Source organism: Polyodon spathula, chromosome 1 (genome assembly GCF_017654505.1).
Source record: "Polyodon spathula isolate WHYD16114869_AA chromosome 1, ASM1765450v1, whole genome shotgun sequence".
Classification (NCBI taxonomy): domain Eukaryota; kingdom Metazoa; phylum Chordata; class Actinopteri; order Acipenseriformes; family Polyodontidae; genus Polyodon; species Polyodon spathula.
The window spans coordinates 20,843,128-20,860,251 of NC_054534.1; the positions used below are offsets into that span (position 1 = coordinate 20,843,128).

The window sequence follows — 17,124 nt, forward strand, 5'->3', positions numbered from 1 at the left end:
TTGCTAGAAAAACTCCTGTAGATTTCTAGCGAGTCACCCAAGGTCCAGAAAACTAAAAACTGCAGAAGTCTCGTACATACAAATTAAAATTCTAAAAAACAATGCACAACTCTAAACCTTGAAGCAAAAATACATACAGGAGTACACAAATACACATATCCTTTTAATTCACAAACCCTCAGTCACACACAGTAACAAACATATTGTAATTAAGCAACAATACTATTACTTTGCCTTTGTCTGCTGTAGCATCCCTGTAACTGCCAGCTCTAAGAAGAATATTTAACATAATAAAAATTACAAAAACCTTTAAACTATATTATCTTTTAACAGTTTAGCAATTTATTTATTTTTTAGAACGCTACTTGATAGGGTGGTTGGCAATAGGTTTGTAAAGCTATAGATTGACTTAATTATTTTTAATACAACTTTGTGATGTGAGGCTGATCACGCAGCCCACTGAAACACCCACAAAGTAAAATTATTTCCCTTTATCCAATGGCCATATAAGAAACCAAAACGTATAAAACAAGCGTCACCGCTGTTCTTCTGGGTAATGTAGTTTAGAAACCAATCCTTTAACACTTCCACTCCAGTGAACATTCTACCTTTTTGATTTCTGACTGGCATAATGTGACTTTTGGCTTGTGTATCAGGACAAATATCCACCAAAAGTATACTGTATTATACCTTTCTAAACAGCTGAGAGTCTGAAGATTATTAAGAGAATAACATATTCTCTCTATGATGAAATATACCCTATGATTACCTAGTTTTGAATGTAATAAATATGTTTTAAAATGTACTTATTAATTTTTCTTAAGAAATGCCTCCATAAGTTTAATTTAGTGTCTCCCACCTAAAAACTGTGACAGTGTCGGTGGTAGCCACAGATCTTAGGAATTAGGATCCGAAAGAATTTTAAATTCATGTGTCTGGTTTTCATTTTACATCTGATTGTTTTGTTTGTTTATTGGTTTGACAGGTGCGTAATGTGAAAAAGTTCACCATCAGGTAGATCTGTCAACACATCAACAGCTTCTGTAAAACAAAATTAGATGGGCTCAGTTTTGGCAAGTATGTTTGGAAGGTGTTAAGTTTTCTTTATTTGATTTCATGAAGCAAAAATGACCAAATCAAGAATTGATTATTTAATAATTAAGTTATATTTGTGTGTGTATGTGTTTTGTGGAACGGTGAGGGGGCAAGTAGCTTTTTCTAGCATTTTGTCCCTTTGACTTTTTTTTTTTTTTTTTTTTTTAAATCGCACACCCCTGATTTTTATATATATATATATATATATATATATATATATATATATATATATATATATATATATATATATATATATATATATATATATATATATATAATATACACACACACACACAGTACTGTGCAAAAGTTTTAGGCAGGTGTGAAAAAATGCTGTAAAGTAAGAATGCTTTCAAAAATAGACATATTAATAGATTAGATTTATCAATTAACTAAATGCAAAGTGAGTGAACAGAAGAAAAATCTACATCAAATCCATATTTGGTGTGACCACCCTTTGTCTTCAAAACAGCATCAATCCTTCTAGGTTTAAATACATCAAGATTTCAGGTTATAATACAAGAAATTGTGAAAACGTCCTAGGGGGGGTGAATACTGCCTATAGGCACTGTGTGTGTGTGTGTGTGTGTGTATATATATATATATATATATATATATATATATATATATATATATATATAAAATAAATAAAAAGGGCCTGACAGGGTGCCCATATACATCAAATACATGGACGCCTCGTGGCGTTGTGCAGCACGAGATGAAGTAGAGTGCCTCCAACCCCTGAGAAGTCTGTAAATTCGATGTACACTGACACCCTGAAGGGCAGCCTCGTGCCCGCCCCTTATTTGCCAAGGACAGTGCAGCGGTTAATGGATGTCTTTTTGGATTTCACTGGAAAAACCAAACAAACCAGTTCCATATTCCAATGGAGGGAGAGCAGAGGAACAAAATGATTGGTAATCTTGTCTTTCTAACTTGAACAGAGGCTGAGATAATGAGCAATTCAGATGTAAGGGAGGTGCCTCACACTGCTGCCCCGGGAAGTGTTGCCTGTCTCGGGCAAGCCTCTCCCGAGGACTCTGCGGTGGCTGTCAACATTCTTTTTTTGCCAGAGTATGTATTTATTTTTTCGTGAGAACGAAAGAACCTCATGAAAGTAGATACCCATCATGACAAAAGAAATTACATTCTAAATTCCTATTTTCACCAGAACAGCTCCTTTTTATCGTGAGAACAATTCCTTTTTCGTTGGAAGAGTGGCAAAAAAGATTTAAAAAGATAAAATAAGCACGTTTCCCACTCACAAAATAAAAAACACAATGTTACAGTCAATCTTATGGAGTCCCAAGTATATACAGACATGTCGTGGTTTACAAAAAGATATATGATTTACATATGTGATTTTAAACTGAAAAAAAAAGTCCACCTCACGAACACAAATTTTTTTCTGATGAAAGCAGATTAGACCCTTGTGAAAAAGGATTTTTTGCTGTGATGCCAGTTCCTGTTTTGAGATCAACAATCTAAATTGCAAGCGCTGTACTGAGCATGCTCAGAGCCAACATGTAAAATCCCTATAACTCAGGAACAGATTAATACTTTTTCACCAAAACAGAAATTCATTATTTGGAAGCCATAATAGTAGTACATTATTTAATGTTAGGTTTTGAAATGTCACATTTTTCATTAAGTATATGGAAAACTACAAAGCGGTATGTAATTCAATGTGTTATCGTAACATTATTCAGCAGATTTCATTCGACTTTATGAAGCAAAATTAGTTAATTCTGTAGGACGATGCAAAACTTTTGGCCATAGCTGTACGCAACCTGTTTTGTTATTTATATACTGTATATGAATTGAGCATAAATCTTTTCAGACATGACAACTGTCAGCACATGTACTAACTGTGTTGCTTAAAGTTGAAACACCACAATGTTTTGTGGGTTGCTGTTGACTAAGACTGATGGAGATACATGACCATAGTAAGCAGGGATAGGTGTGCACAGTACTGTACAGTAGGGCTAAACAGTAAGATGGATGTGCAGCAACTAGGGATTTCTTTCCAGTGTCATTACAGTCTGATACAAATACACATGGGCTCTGGATAAGCTCTTCCAGTGTAGAGATTGTTAAGCCTAGGGTATGTAATTAAAACTTTCCACAATTTAAAAAGCTGTTGATATTCAATCAAGAAGCTTGAATTGTCTAACTTCAAATACCACATAAGATAGATATATATATATATATATATATATATATATATATATATATATATATATATATATATATATATATATATATATATATATTAAGTTGACATGTAAGAACCAGCTGGAGAGGAGACATTCAGCCTCATAAGCAGAAAGTCCTCTGAGCTTTCTCTTACCCACCATTGATGTAGAATCTCACTCGCCATGTTTGTAAACCATTTTATTGATAATGATTGCCAGGTAGGGTTGATGGATGGTCCTGCCTCACCACACTACTAATGTGTGTGCGTGTGTGTTCTGTTATTAGGCTTCCAAGCCGAAGGCTGGGAAACCTATTGTTATTGTTAAGATTTTTTATTTTCATTTTATTTTTTATTTTTATTTTTTTTCTTCCCAAAACTTTAAACGGCAGCTGCTTTGAAGCTGTGTAACTGATCAGGTTCTGACTTGGCAGGTAACAAGCTGGATACATTGGCTGTCTGCTGCTGAAGAAATGTTGCTGCTCCTTCCTTGCAATTGGCGCCGTGACACATTTTTCGATAAAACCTTTCGAAATCATCTTCTTGGGAACCGGTAAAGCGATTGATCTGAAACTTGGCATATATCATCAGCACCCAAACCCGCATCAAATTTGCAAAGCAGAAGTTGCTGTGATAAGTTTTAATGTCAAAATGGCTGCCACAAATCTTATTGAAACGCACCAATCTTAACAGCAAACTGCTGCTATTTGAAAACCGTTTGACCAACAAGCTCCAAACAGGTAGTTATTGTCCCAGTAACAATGGAATACAAATATGTTAAAATGGTTATGATTTATAAAACAAGATGTCCGCCAGGTGTATGTTTACATCTGAAATTTAAAACTGCCTCAATTGACAAACGGTTTACTTGACTAACTCGAAACTTCACAAGCATCATCCTTGACACTGTAGCAATTCAACTGACTTTCAAGAAACTTACGTTAAACAAGATTGTTGCCTGACGCATTTTTGAAAAAACAACTCAAAATCTTCTGTGGATCAGTTGAAGTTGCTGATTTTAAACTTGGCACATTGAGAACTAAACACGCTTAGATGGGTACTGATACTGGGGCTTGGGAGCCGAAAAACTGTCTGGCAGTTCTAGTTATTGTATGTATGTATGTATGTATGTATGTATGTATGTATGTATGTTTGTTCACAAATCTCCGTACAATACTGAAAAAGAAAGCTTTGGGAAATAATTGTGATTCTGGCAGCATCAGAGATCTGGGCTGCCTCACAGGAATGGCCACAGGCATGCTGGTTTTTCCATCATCATCAGTGGAAAGAAAAGGGGGACGAGGTTGAGACCACCAAACTTATTTCAGTTGTGGTCGATCATTTTATTTTAACACAGAAACCCAAGATGGAATTATTTTCCTTTAACTCCCTGAAGCCCAGCTATTATTTTTTATAATACATGGATGTTATTTGTGATAAAAAAAAAAAAGACTATAAACAGGCATTAAGGTTCAGATTGCAAGTGAATTTAATGAATATTAATAGCATAAATTAAGTCGATATTAAATTATAATTAAATATAATTTTCAGGAACATGAATTAAACTGTGTAGATAGTAAACTGCAAAAAATAACATATTTTTAACAAAAAGGTGTTTCAGTGGCATATGCTTTTTATTTAATCTTTTAGTCGCTGTCAAGAATCGAAGATTATTTGTCTTGACTGTTTGTTTGGTGCTCCTATTGGTGGGGGATCATTGCAAATCTTCGCAGAGACAGATTTGTTAAGTGCCTAAAACCAACGAATTGTGGGTGTTGTCGAGTGATTGAAAACGAGACATTTTGTTTGAAAGTTACAGCGCCACACAGCACTCTCTCCCTGACACAGGTCAAATGCGTAGTACAGCATACATGGGATTATAATTGCCCCAACTCTCCCAATCGATGAGTAGCCATCAAATTTGTATAAAAATCTGTAAACATAAAAATGCCTACAGTAGGTCTCATCTGTGTTGGCCCAGTGAATTATGGTTATTCCACTGTGTTCTTTATCATCTGTTCTTGAATCCTGACCCAGTGACCCTGGAAACACAGAAATGTCATGTCAGTGAATAGTAATTTGTGCATCTGGAGAGAGCCTTACTGTGGCCTTTCAACCTTCTGCAGAACGGTGCAAAGAGAACAAGACAGAATAGGAGGAAGCAAAAAGCTGTCAAACCCATTGTGTTTAGAAGAGGAACCTCCGCCTCCTCCCTTCTGTGCTGTAATATAACAGGCAGAGATGAATATGCAGGTTAAGACAAAATTAACCTGGAATGCACTTTTTGCTTTTATTGTCTCGCTGAAGACATACTACTTGTGTCATCAGGCTGCATGTGTGTGAGGTTGTTTCAGTAATTCACTATACAGCAGTAGAGTTTTTCTAGAAGCGATGTGTTATATATTTAACATTTTTAGAGTTTTTATTATGAATAAAATATTATTGTCTTGACAGCGAATGAAAACTGGTGATATAAAGGCCATACAGAAAGCAAGAAGCTTAATTGCAGTTCTGTGTATCTGCTGAACAAACTTATTAGCAGAGCATTTAATAGCAGCTCCTATTAATCACTGTTACTTCCCAGTGTCTCCCGAGCCCTCTTCTTTGTTTTGTTTTTCACTCTCTTTTTTGGGATCAGCTACTGTAATTAAAGGGATGAAATATATCATAGTCACAAACTTAACATGTCAGAGTAATTGCCTGGAATTGATGGGATTTCATCTGCCTAAACCTCATGTTTATTTTCCTCTTCAGGTATTTAAAATTGAGGTGCTGACAAGTGGAAGACAGCACTCCATTGAGAAACGCTACAGTGAATTCCACTCACTACATAAAAAGGTAACCATGTTTTATCCCCCCCACCCCCCTCCGGCTACTCTGTAAGGTTGTGGAACCAGTCCACAGAGCAAGAGGCATTGTTAATCATCAGCTGAAGTGGCACCCTTAGAGTATTTATCTTGTAAGCAACTTGGCTCTACTAGAAACTCAGATTGTCTTGGTTTTGTCTTCATTCATCTGGAGCAATTCATTACTGGCTGTCATGATCCCCAGTAACTGTGATGATGGCTTTTTTGAATGCTTTTGACAAAAAATGAAAGATCAACTGTATTGCTTTCACATGCACACAAAAAAAAATACAAATGTGTTTTAGAAACTAAAGCTGAAGTGGTATTATTGTTCACTGTAAAAGCAATGCATTACAGTGGACTATGAGATATTGCACACAGTACTGCAGAATCCAGACTCTGTTGGGAGTGCTACTGTTGAAATTGCTGGTTGTTGTTTGACTCTCTGAAAGGGCTAATATAATGTTTAGAAAAAAAAAATAAAACCACAGGCAAAAATCAAACGGGGGGGGGGGGGGGGGGATGTGAAACAACCAAATTTGACTACAAAACTGGTATCAGAAATTAAACATCAATTTATAGTGGATGTTATACTACTAACAGACTGTGATACAGTATAGTACAATGATAGGCATTTGTTAGTGTCTACTCAGTTTATTCCTGATTTCCATAATTGTTTGGCCCCTGGCCTGCTGTTTACCTTATCCTGAGTGAGATTATTACACCATGTACACCAGTGGTTTTCTTCTAAATAATTAAATTATGAGTTAGATCAAATACAATATTGACAAGTTTTTTTGTGTGTGTGTGTGTGTGTAGCTGAAGAAGTTTATAAAAGCACCTGATCTTCCCTCCAAGCATGTGAGAAACTGGGTTCCCAAAGTGCTGGAGCACCGAAGACTTGGGCTGGAAATATACCTGCAGGTACAGAGCTTTTTAATTAAAAAATTCAAAAGCAAAATATATTTACAAAAGATGAGCTAAGTATGGTATTTATCTCAATGGTTCACTTCCAAAATAATGCCTCTTCCGGAAATGTACCTTTTACAGTTTTGTAGCTAAACTACAATCACTACTATTGTACTGTATCAAATTTGTAAGATAAATGTAAATTATACAAATAGAAATTTGGTACGTACCGTATCTTCATTTTCTAGAATATGAGTCCTAAATCTTCATTCCAGTGCAACCATTAGCAATAGACGCACTCCCATTAAATGACAGTTTTATCAGATCATTTTAAGGGGGATGAAAATGCACTGCAGTAAGTTCCTAGGGCTTTGTTTTAAAGAGCAACTAGGTCTGAAATAGCTATTATTTTAACCAGTGCATTATTCTTGTTCACCATGGGGTACATTTTTGTTATTACACTTAAGTAGAATAATATAAATGGAATAACATGCTTACCAGGACTAGTTTCGAATGTGTCTTTGCTTACATTCCAGTCCAGTGGTACACTGCTGAAATTCAGGATGGAGCTGCGCTTCGGTAATTCAAACATTAGTGTCGCCGATACGTGTTTTACACAACTTTTAAAATGTCTGATATAATTTCCTATCTCCTGTTGTTTATTTGATTTGGACCCTGATTTCCTTCAGTAGGTGTTCAGTCAAGTGCCAGTTACCGATCTGCCTGCATATTATTTAAATTCCAGAAAACTGACAGACTGAGCTCAAGGTTCTATCTAAAAAGATGGTTGTGAAGAGGTCATTAACAGCGTTCGAAATGAATCCGCATTGATGCAGTCTGTTGACAGTGAAAGTAAATAATCCAGCAGGTAAAGTAATCCCTGAAATTATACAGTGCCTATAGAGACTCTACACCCCCTTGAACTTTTTTCACAGTTTGTTATGTCAGTGCCACAGAGTTTCATGCATAAATGAGGATTTTTTTCCACTTATCTACACACCATACTGCAGACTGTTAAGGGGAAATAAGTTTTTATTGAGAAAAATTGAAAGATCATAATTGGATGAATTTCCACCCCCAGAGTGTCCTCGGCTCACCGCGCACCAGCGACCCCTGTGGTCTGGCCGGGCGCCTGTGGGCTTCCCTGTAAGCTGCCTGAAACTCTGAGGTGGCTGCATGGTGAGTCTGCAGTATGTAAAGTTGAGGGCGACTGATGGCACATGCTTTGGAGGGCAGCGTGTGTTTGTTTTGCCCCTCTGGAGTCGGGCAGGGGTGGTAGCGGTGAGCTGAGTCCAAAAATAATTGGACATTACTAAATTGGGGAGAAAATAATAAAAATAGTAATTGGTGACGACTAAGTAAAAAAAAAATTTAAAAAATCGTTTAATGGGGGATAGTATTCAGCAGGCTTACAGTCGTGCCACAAACGTTCAGATGACCAGTACATACAGTAAAACAAAGTGATTATTTATTTATTTATTTATTTTTTAAGTACAAGTAACCATGTATGTTGCATACAGATGAGAAAAAAAGTCAATAGTAGACCTACTATTGTGTTAAGAACTAGCACTGTAGTTTTAAAAAAAAGATTAATGTTTTAATTAAATGGCCTGAAGATAGTGTAATTGTATAATTAAAATAAAACGCTTGAATTTATTGCAAACCGTAGAAGGGTTTTTTTTTTTTTTTTTTTTTTTTTTTTTTTTTTTTTTTTTTTTAAAAACTGTCACTATAACGCCACACTTGCTTATTGCCTGTTTTTGCCCATGGCCCTTACCAGGTGGTATAAAGAGGGTTGACAATTTTAAAAATGTAGTTTAAACAGAATACTGAATGATTGTTTGTGGTATACAGTTTTTATTTGCCTCAGGAGGATGTCCTTGAATTAACCTTTCGCCCCTGTCGGTGCTCGCGGTTTACTGGGACATCCTCCTGTGGCAAATAAGTCATATACCAAGAACGATCATTCAGTGTCCTCTATATATCGTTTTTCATTTCAGCCATTACTACACTCAAAAGCCCCCCTCCCTTGTGGCCCCTATAGGGCTATCCAACATGTCTTCTCTCTAAGTACAGCTGGTACACCAAAGTATAATCCTTGCATGTCCCGCTGCAACACAGTGCGCCTCCTGGATTTCAAATAAGTAAGAAATCAGTAAGAAATACCACATACTATAAATATGGTGTTTCTTCATCCACTGGTGGCAAGTTGTTTCAGGGGGATGGGGTAATGGTTACACTGTGGTGTACCAGCTCTGCTTAGTGAGAAGACATATTGGAGCGCTCTTTTGAGCACCCAGTGGTGCTTTAAACCATTGCTTTATTAATGTACCAGAATGTGTGTAGTGAAACAGGAAATGATTTACACATTGAATGTTTAGTCTGAGATTTTCTTTCATAATGCAGTACTTTCCAAATTCCACAAAAATACATGTCCGTATGCTACTGAGTATTTAAGTTCCCCTCAGAAAAAGTACAAGAAATAACTTTTCTACTATTTGCAGTTGTTACAAATATATGCCCCCGATGGCAGGGTTTAGTCCTGCTGTATTTGTTAGCTGTTGTTCATGTTACAACTTACAAAAACAAACGTTTTCGTTTCTGCATCATTAAAAAAGAAAACATAACACATATCAAGCATGTCGGTTTCAATAATGAGCTGTTATGCTTTATTGTCAACATTCAAGATGTATGTACTTTGTCAAAACGTATACCTAAATGCGATTGTTCATTTTCCATCCATTGCAGAATATGAACCTTTTAATACGTTTATTATTATTATTATTAATAATAAATAATAATAATATAATATAATAATAATAATAATAATAATAATAATAATAATAATACGGTATTGAATCTTCACTTGTAAAACAGTTAAGGTCTTTACTGTCTTCACTACTTCAGTGCTTGTGTTACTTTATAAAGTGTTCAGTATTACCTTTTTTGCTCTCCATGTCAGATGTCTGTGAATTCAGAATGATGTATTGATTTACCACATCATGGGCAACTACACCTTTAGAGCACAGACTACTGGTGCCACAAATTCCGACATAAAGACTGTGAGGAGATAATAGCTGATCTCTGTCACTGTCACGGTAGGTCTTGAAACTGCTGTGACGGTTCACTTTCTGGTGTTCTGTTAATGGCTATTAGGTAGTTAAAGTACAGTACTTGCTATAACGCAAAGAAATAAAGAGATGATGCTGGTAAAGATCACGTGTATTTATATAAATCACATACTGTATGAGAAACCAACATTTTAAAGGTTTGTAAATATTCCAGTACATCATATTGTGTATCGATGTCATCCTGTGCATGTATAACGAGGCAATGTCTGTCGATGAGATGAGGTTAAAATCTCTATAACCATGAATGCAGAGGAGACTAGCTTGTATGCTGTGTAGGGTCTCTAGTTTAAAAAAAAAAAAAAAAAAAAAAAAAAAAAGTACTGTCACCTTTTGATTGATTATTCCTACGAATCTTCTAATTAAAAGTGTCTGTATGGATTTGAAGAGAAGGGAAGTGTGGATCAGATATTTTGTTTATAACTAATCCACAGATGTGGTACGAATCCACAGAAAATGGTTGACACCCTTAGACACCATTACTCATGAAACATCAGCAAGTTGAGCTGTCTTGGTCACTGAAGCTCTTGCCAAACGCGCCCCAACAATCACCCCTCTTTCAAAGTCACTGAGGTCTCCTCTACCATGCATGCTAGCGTTAATTATAGTCAACCAGGCCTGTCCAGATTTTTATACATGACACTAAGCATGCCGGGATGTTATTTGCTTAATTAATGCATGAGCCACAATTGTGTGGAAGCCCTTGCTTTTTCAATATGCTTGGTGTCCCTCATTTACCCAGGTGTTTCCACTACCTGTATGTATATATGTATGTATGTATGTGTGTATATATACACACACACACACACACACACACACTGAGTGTACAGAACAGCCTCAATTGATTGGGGCACGGACTCTACAAGGTGTCGAAAGCGTTCCACAGGCCCATGTTCACTCTAATGCTTCCCACAGTTGTGTCAAGTTGGCTGGTAGTGGATCTCTACTCCGAATAGCTCGTTCCATCTCATCCCACAGATACTGAATTGGATTGAGATCTGGTGACTGGGCAGGCCACTGCAATTAGCTAAATTCACTGTCATGTTCGTGGAACCATTCCTGGACAATCCTAGTCTTGTGGCATGGGGCATTATCCTGCTGAAAAAATCCATTAACAGATGGATACACTGCTGACATGAAGGGATGCAACTGATTGACAGTGATTTTCAGATATCCTGTGGCATTCAAAAGTTGCTCCACTTTTATCATGGGGCCCAATGTGTGCCATGAAAACACACCCCACACCATCACATCACCACCACCAGCCTGCAATGTTGACACACGGTATGATGGATGCATGTACTCGTGGTTTTCTCCATACCCTAGTCCTCCCATCAGACCAGGCAATGTTTTTCCAATCCTCCAGTGTTTGCGTTCCTTAGCCCACTGCAACCGCAGTTTGTTGTGTTTTGCTGAAAGAAGTGGAACTCTGTTGGGTCGTCTGCTGCCATACCCCATTTGTGTCAAGGTACGACGAGTTGTACTGGACTGTCATTTGACTAAATGTAGCCCGTCTGTTGCTCTGCACAATTCGTGTCAGCCTCCTTTGGCCTCTTTCACCAATGAGCCGTTTTCTACCACTGGCCTGCCGTTGGCTGGATGTCCTTTGGGTGGTGGACCATCCTTGATACACATGGTAAACTGTTGAGCGTGAAAAACCCAGCAGCGTTGCAGTTCTTGACACATTCAAACCGGCGCACCTGGCACCTATTAGCATACCCCGTTCAAAGGCACTTAAATCTTTTGTCATGCCCATTTACCCTTTGAATGGCACACATGCACAATCCATGTCTTAATTGTGTCAAGGCTTAAAAATCATTTAACCTGTCTCCCCTTCATCTACACTGATTGAAGTAGATTTAACAGGTTACATCAATAAGGGATCATAGCTTTCACCTGAATTCACCTCATCAGTCTATTTCATGGAAAGAGCAGGTGTTCCTAATGTTTTGTAAACTCTGTGTGTGTGTGTGTGTGTGTGTGTGTGTGTGTGTGTGTGTGTGTGTATATATATATATATATATATATATGTACAAACATATGTAACAATGCTTTGTATGTGTAGCATACCATCATTCAGTTTGTCCTGTTTGAGGTTTTGTTAAAATAAAGGAGGTGGTGGAGAGATTACATGCTAAATCTAGAGAAAGACAAACTGTTTTTCCTTCCTCATTAGTCTGTGAACATCGTGTTAAATAATATTAATGGCTGGGATTGTCAGTACTTACCAGGGCTTTCACCGGTACAAGTGATTTTATTGATCGATACAGATGCAGTGTAATGCTGAAGATTATTCTGCTCCGATTTTTATCAAAGCCTTAACTAAGTTTATTAGCACACACAGTATCTTTTAAATAGATCTAGATGATGATGTTGATTGGGAAAAGCAGAATACCATCCATCTTTTTGATCTGCTAATAACTGAAATCCATCATTGTTTCTATCAGCTGTGTTCACGTTCTCCAGAGTCTACAAGCTTTTGGAACAAGCTAGGGAATGTAGGACAATATGCAGCATCTGTTATTTGTCAAGTTTCATGAACTGGCACTGGTGGTCTTGCATTGAAGTAAAGTTGATTGAGAGCAACACCTCTTAACCATTATTAATAATACAGTAAACACAAATATTTGTCGCCAAGTTTGTCTGTAATAGGTAAAGGAAAAACTGTGTAACAAAAACTAAACATTTTCAATTCATTGTAGCATGTCAGTTTAAAATGTTTTCTGGTTGTGAAGTCTTTCCATCTGTTTTGTTTTACAGCTTTAAGTACAAGAGTCCATTTTTTTTATTCCATATGTAATATGAAATCTGTACTAGAAAGTAAATGTTTTCATAGCAGCATTCATTTGCCCCATACAACATGATATTGCTTTGCAATGTTGATGTATTCATATATAGATACAAGATCAAAATAGCATAATTTGTTTATTAATTTCAAAATCTCCAAGTAACTACATTTAGTGTACTAGTCTCAATAATATTTAGTTCAGAAAATATGCTTAGAAAATGTGCACTTCAGCATTACTCATGAACGACATGACATTTGTATTTGCTCAAATCTGAGCAAGTAATCTGTATTTTAATATGAGTAGACTGAACATCTGCTGAGCATAGATGTGTTGGTATCATTCAAAGCAGCAGCTGTGCATTATGAAAGAAGAATGAGGTCTGAATTTGGTTTTATTTTTGTTAGCTTTATATTTATCCAACACACTATTTCTAGCTGGATGTTTTAAGATCATTGCCATTTCAGTGTTATGAACATTGTCAAGCCAAATTACCAATGTCTCGTGACACGCAGAAAAGTGCTATTCATTTTTATTCTACAACCCTTTTGTGTTTGCAGTTTTATCGACAACAGGTACACACACAGGTGAAATTAAACCTTTCTTTTTAAATGAGGTTCTAGCAGCTAAGTCAACCATGAACTGTGACCTCTCCCCTCCCCTCCCCAATGCTTAATTTGATTAAACACTTAGTTAGTAGTTGAGATTAATGTATATTTCTCCTGCTACTTCTTTCCAATTACTTTGTATATATACATCCCCAGACCTTGTTAATTATGTGTAGGTTGTTCAGTAATTTTTAACAATATTTTCAGTGCAGGGGCTATTACCAGAGTAGCCTTGCCATCAAGTGGAAACTCTCAGCAGATTAGGAACTGACTGGAGACCATTCATTTTCAGACCAAGTCTAATTACTGTGGGCTGCCTGCTACAAGTAGCAAGCTTCTACACTTAAGTAATGTCGGTGATTCTGAGAACCAAAAGGAAAAGATTAATTGTTTGCTTTGTTTTGTCCATCAGGGGACGTGGGGTGCTTAATCAAGAAAAATAATTCCTTATTGTGTTGATTTAGTATGTTTGCAGAAACCCTTGCAGTCTAAAGAAGCAGCATTCTCATTTTAACTGCTTAAATGTAGTAAAAAAAAAAAAAAAAAAAAAAAAAAAAAAAAGTTTTTTTTTTTTTTTTTTTTTTTTTTAATTTTTTATTCTGACCAATACTATTACACAGTATTGTCATTTGTATTGTCTAGCTCAGGGCTTCTCAAACTAGGTCCTTGGTACCCCCTGTGGCTTCTGGTTTTCATTCCAACTGAGCTCTCAATTACTTAACTAGACCCTTAATTGAACTGATAATTTGCTTAATTGTACCTTTTTTACTTGTTTTCAGCTCTTAAACAGTTGCATATTTCAAGTTAGCTATAACATTTGATAAGTAACTTGAACTGCAACTGTTTAAGAGCTGAAAACAAGTAAAAAAGGTACAATTAAGCAAATTATCAGTTCAATTAAGGGTCTAGTTAAGTAATTAAGAGCTCAATTGGAATGAAAACCAGAAGCCATTGGGGGTCCCCAGGACCGAGTTTGAGAAGCCCTGGTCTAGCTCTTCTGAAATCTAATCAAGTAGACAAAAAAAAAAAAAAAAAAAAAACAGGGGGAAAAAAACGCTTTTCCAAATTGTTCTTAATTGCAAGAGCAGAGAATGTGCCAAACGATGGGGTGTTTCTAATTAAAAAGAACCCCGAACTAGTAAGCCCATTAATTCAACCTTTTCCTATCTGATAAATAAGCTTTCAAATAGTGGAGTAGATTAATTGCATGTAATTAATTCTGAACTGAATGTGAAGGTCAGGAAAACTACTATGGTTAAATGCAAATGCTGGAATAACAAACTATTGGACTGTTGTCTCTAAGCTTATTACTTTAATGTAGGGGCTCGGCACTACAGTGCGGTTAGACACTGCATATGCTTTTTCCATGTTCCAGTTTATTTTATTGTGCAGAGGCTCAAAGATCTAACACAGGGCTTCTCAAACTCGGTCCTGGGGACCCCCTGTGGCTGCTGGTTTTTGTTCCAACCAAGCTCTCAGTTACTTAACTATACCCTTAATTGAACTGATAATCTGCTTAATTAGACCTTTTTACTTGTTTTCAGCTCTTAAACAGTTGCATATTTCACGTTAGCTATAACATTTGATAAGTAACTTGAACTGCAACTGTTTAAGAGCTGAAAACAAGCAAAAAGGTCTAATTAAGCAGATTATCAGTTCAATTAAGGGTATAGTTAAGTAATTGAGAGCTCAGTTGGAATGAATACCAGCAGCCACAGGGGGTCCTCCGGACCGAGTTTGAGAAGCCCTGCTCTAACACATTTATTACTATTATTATTATTATTGTTATTAATTGGGGTAATTGGGGTCATAACTGTAGTTAATAATACTGTAAACATTCAATTATCTATGATGGGTAGAATTCCTTATAGCAAGTTACAGTATTGCTTTGCTCTTGTGGTTTATCATGTCACCCTAACCTGTGGAATTATAGAATTTATTATTGGTCCAGTTTGTTGTACAGTAGTAGGAAGAAAGTAATTGTTGTAGCAAACAAGTAGAAATTGTGGTTAATAATATGTGGTGAATGTGCCTGTTGGGCATTAGTGGGATAATTTTATTCAGTGCTACATTGCACTAAGCAACCACAACAACCCAGGAAGATGACAAAGAACAAATATTGGCTAAGTAGATTGAAACTGAATACATTGATGTACCCAGACATTCCCAAAAACCAATAATCTTCCAACCTAAAAGTAGATGTCCGCTCTTGAATTTCTGCACCAGTTATGTGATGCACCAGTTGACAAAATGATATGAAATGTTTTCCCTGGTGTTCTGTCTGGTCCTTGCTTTCACTCAGTATGCATTGGGAAGGAGATTCTTATAAAGTGCTGTTAGCGGAATTATTCACTTTTTACACCATAATACACTGGGTCACCTTGAGTAATTTAGGACACATAAAATGATTATATAATTATATCCTATATATATATATATATATATATATATATATATAATACATTTTTTTTGACATTTTTTTTGGTGGGGGTAAAAACCACCTGGCACCCCACCCTAAAAAAAACGAACTTATATAAACGTACTAAGTGAGTAAACGGGGAGTAGACTTTTTAATAAATCAATAAAAAACAACAAAAAAAAAAGGTATTCAGGACTGGACAAAGTATAATAATAATAATAAAGGCATACGTCTATACATGAAATGCATTACTTACCTAAATATCTACACTACTGTTATATACTGTAAATGCACATGGACTATACAGTGACCCTTTACATGCATGTACTGCGGTCCGTCACTAGAACTATTGTAAAGTAACATTTCAATACAATGAAAGTTGAGGGTGCCCAGTGGCTCATTGAGCAAAGGCACGTTTGTGTTCAGTGCAGGGTGAGTCGTGTCTAAAAGTTTGCTTGTTTGAATCCTGCATTCTGTAAATTAGGGAGTAAAAATAGCAGGACAACTCGTCACACTTCAGCCACACTTACTGGACAGGTGTCTCACAAATCCAGGCAGGTAAAATACGATTGCCTTGACAGTGAGATCAAAGGTTGCCTGTTGATCTTCAGACATCTATCAAAGGTGTAACGGATGTCCATATTAATTAGGTGTTAAGGACAGACCTCTATGACCCATGGCAGTGTTAATAGCAATTTGATGTCCATTGTTTGGTGCTTTCAGTTGCCAGGTTAAATGGCTCTGCAGTATATGTTTTTTTCACCTACCGAGTTTATGACCACCCTGTTCAAATAACATAACTGAATCCAGACAGGTGTAGCACATGCAGGACCATGGAGCGATTTTTACTCCATTTTGTCATGTATTCTAGAAATCTTGGATCTTGCCATTTGTTGCCCTATCACAACTGAAATTTACCAACAAATACCGGTACCTAGTGTGGACAAATATAATTTTATTTGGCCTTCTCGATAGAGAGAGTGTAGCAGGATCGCAGCAAGAAAGAGACTCGGAGGCAAGGCAGCTGCAGTTTAAGCGCTAAAGTGCACCTTTAATAAACAAAACAGTTCACAAACAAAATAAAGATTTAACAAGACACAAACACGAGGTCAGGCTGGGGATTCACCTTCACTGAACAT

The 17,124-nt window shown here is 36.6% G+C and overlaps 1 protein-coding gene across 1 annotated transcript in view; it reads left to right on the forward strand.

The window, feature by feature from the left end:
- Window positions 1–17,124, forward strand: part of LOC121315457 (sorting nexin-24-like) — a 45,018-nt gene that overhangs the window by 16,027 nt on the left and 11,867 nt on the right. Inside the window, exons 2-3 of the mRNA XM_041249571.1 lie at window positions 6,044–6,127; window positions 6,955–7,059. Of these exons, the coding sequence (XP_041105505.1) occupies window positions 6,044–6,127; window positions 6,955–7,059 (189 nt within the window). The remainder of the gene's footprint in view (window positions 1–6,043; window positions 6,128–6,954; window positions 7,060–17,124) is intronic.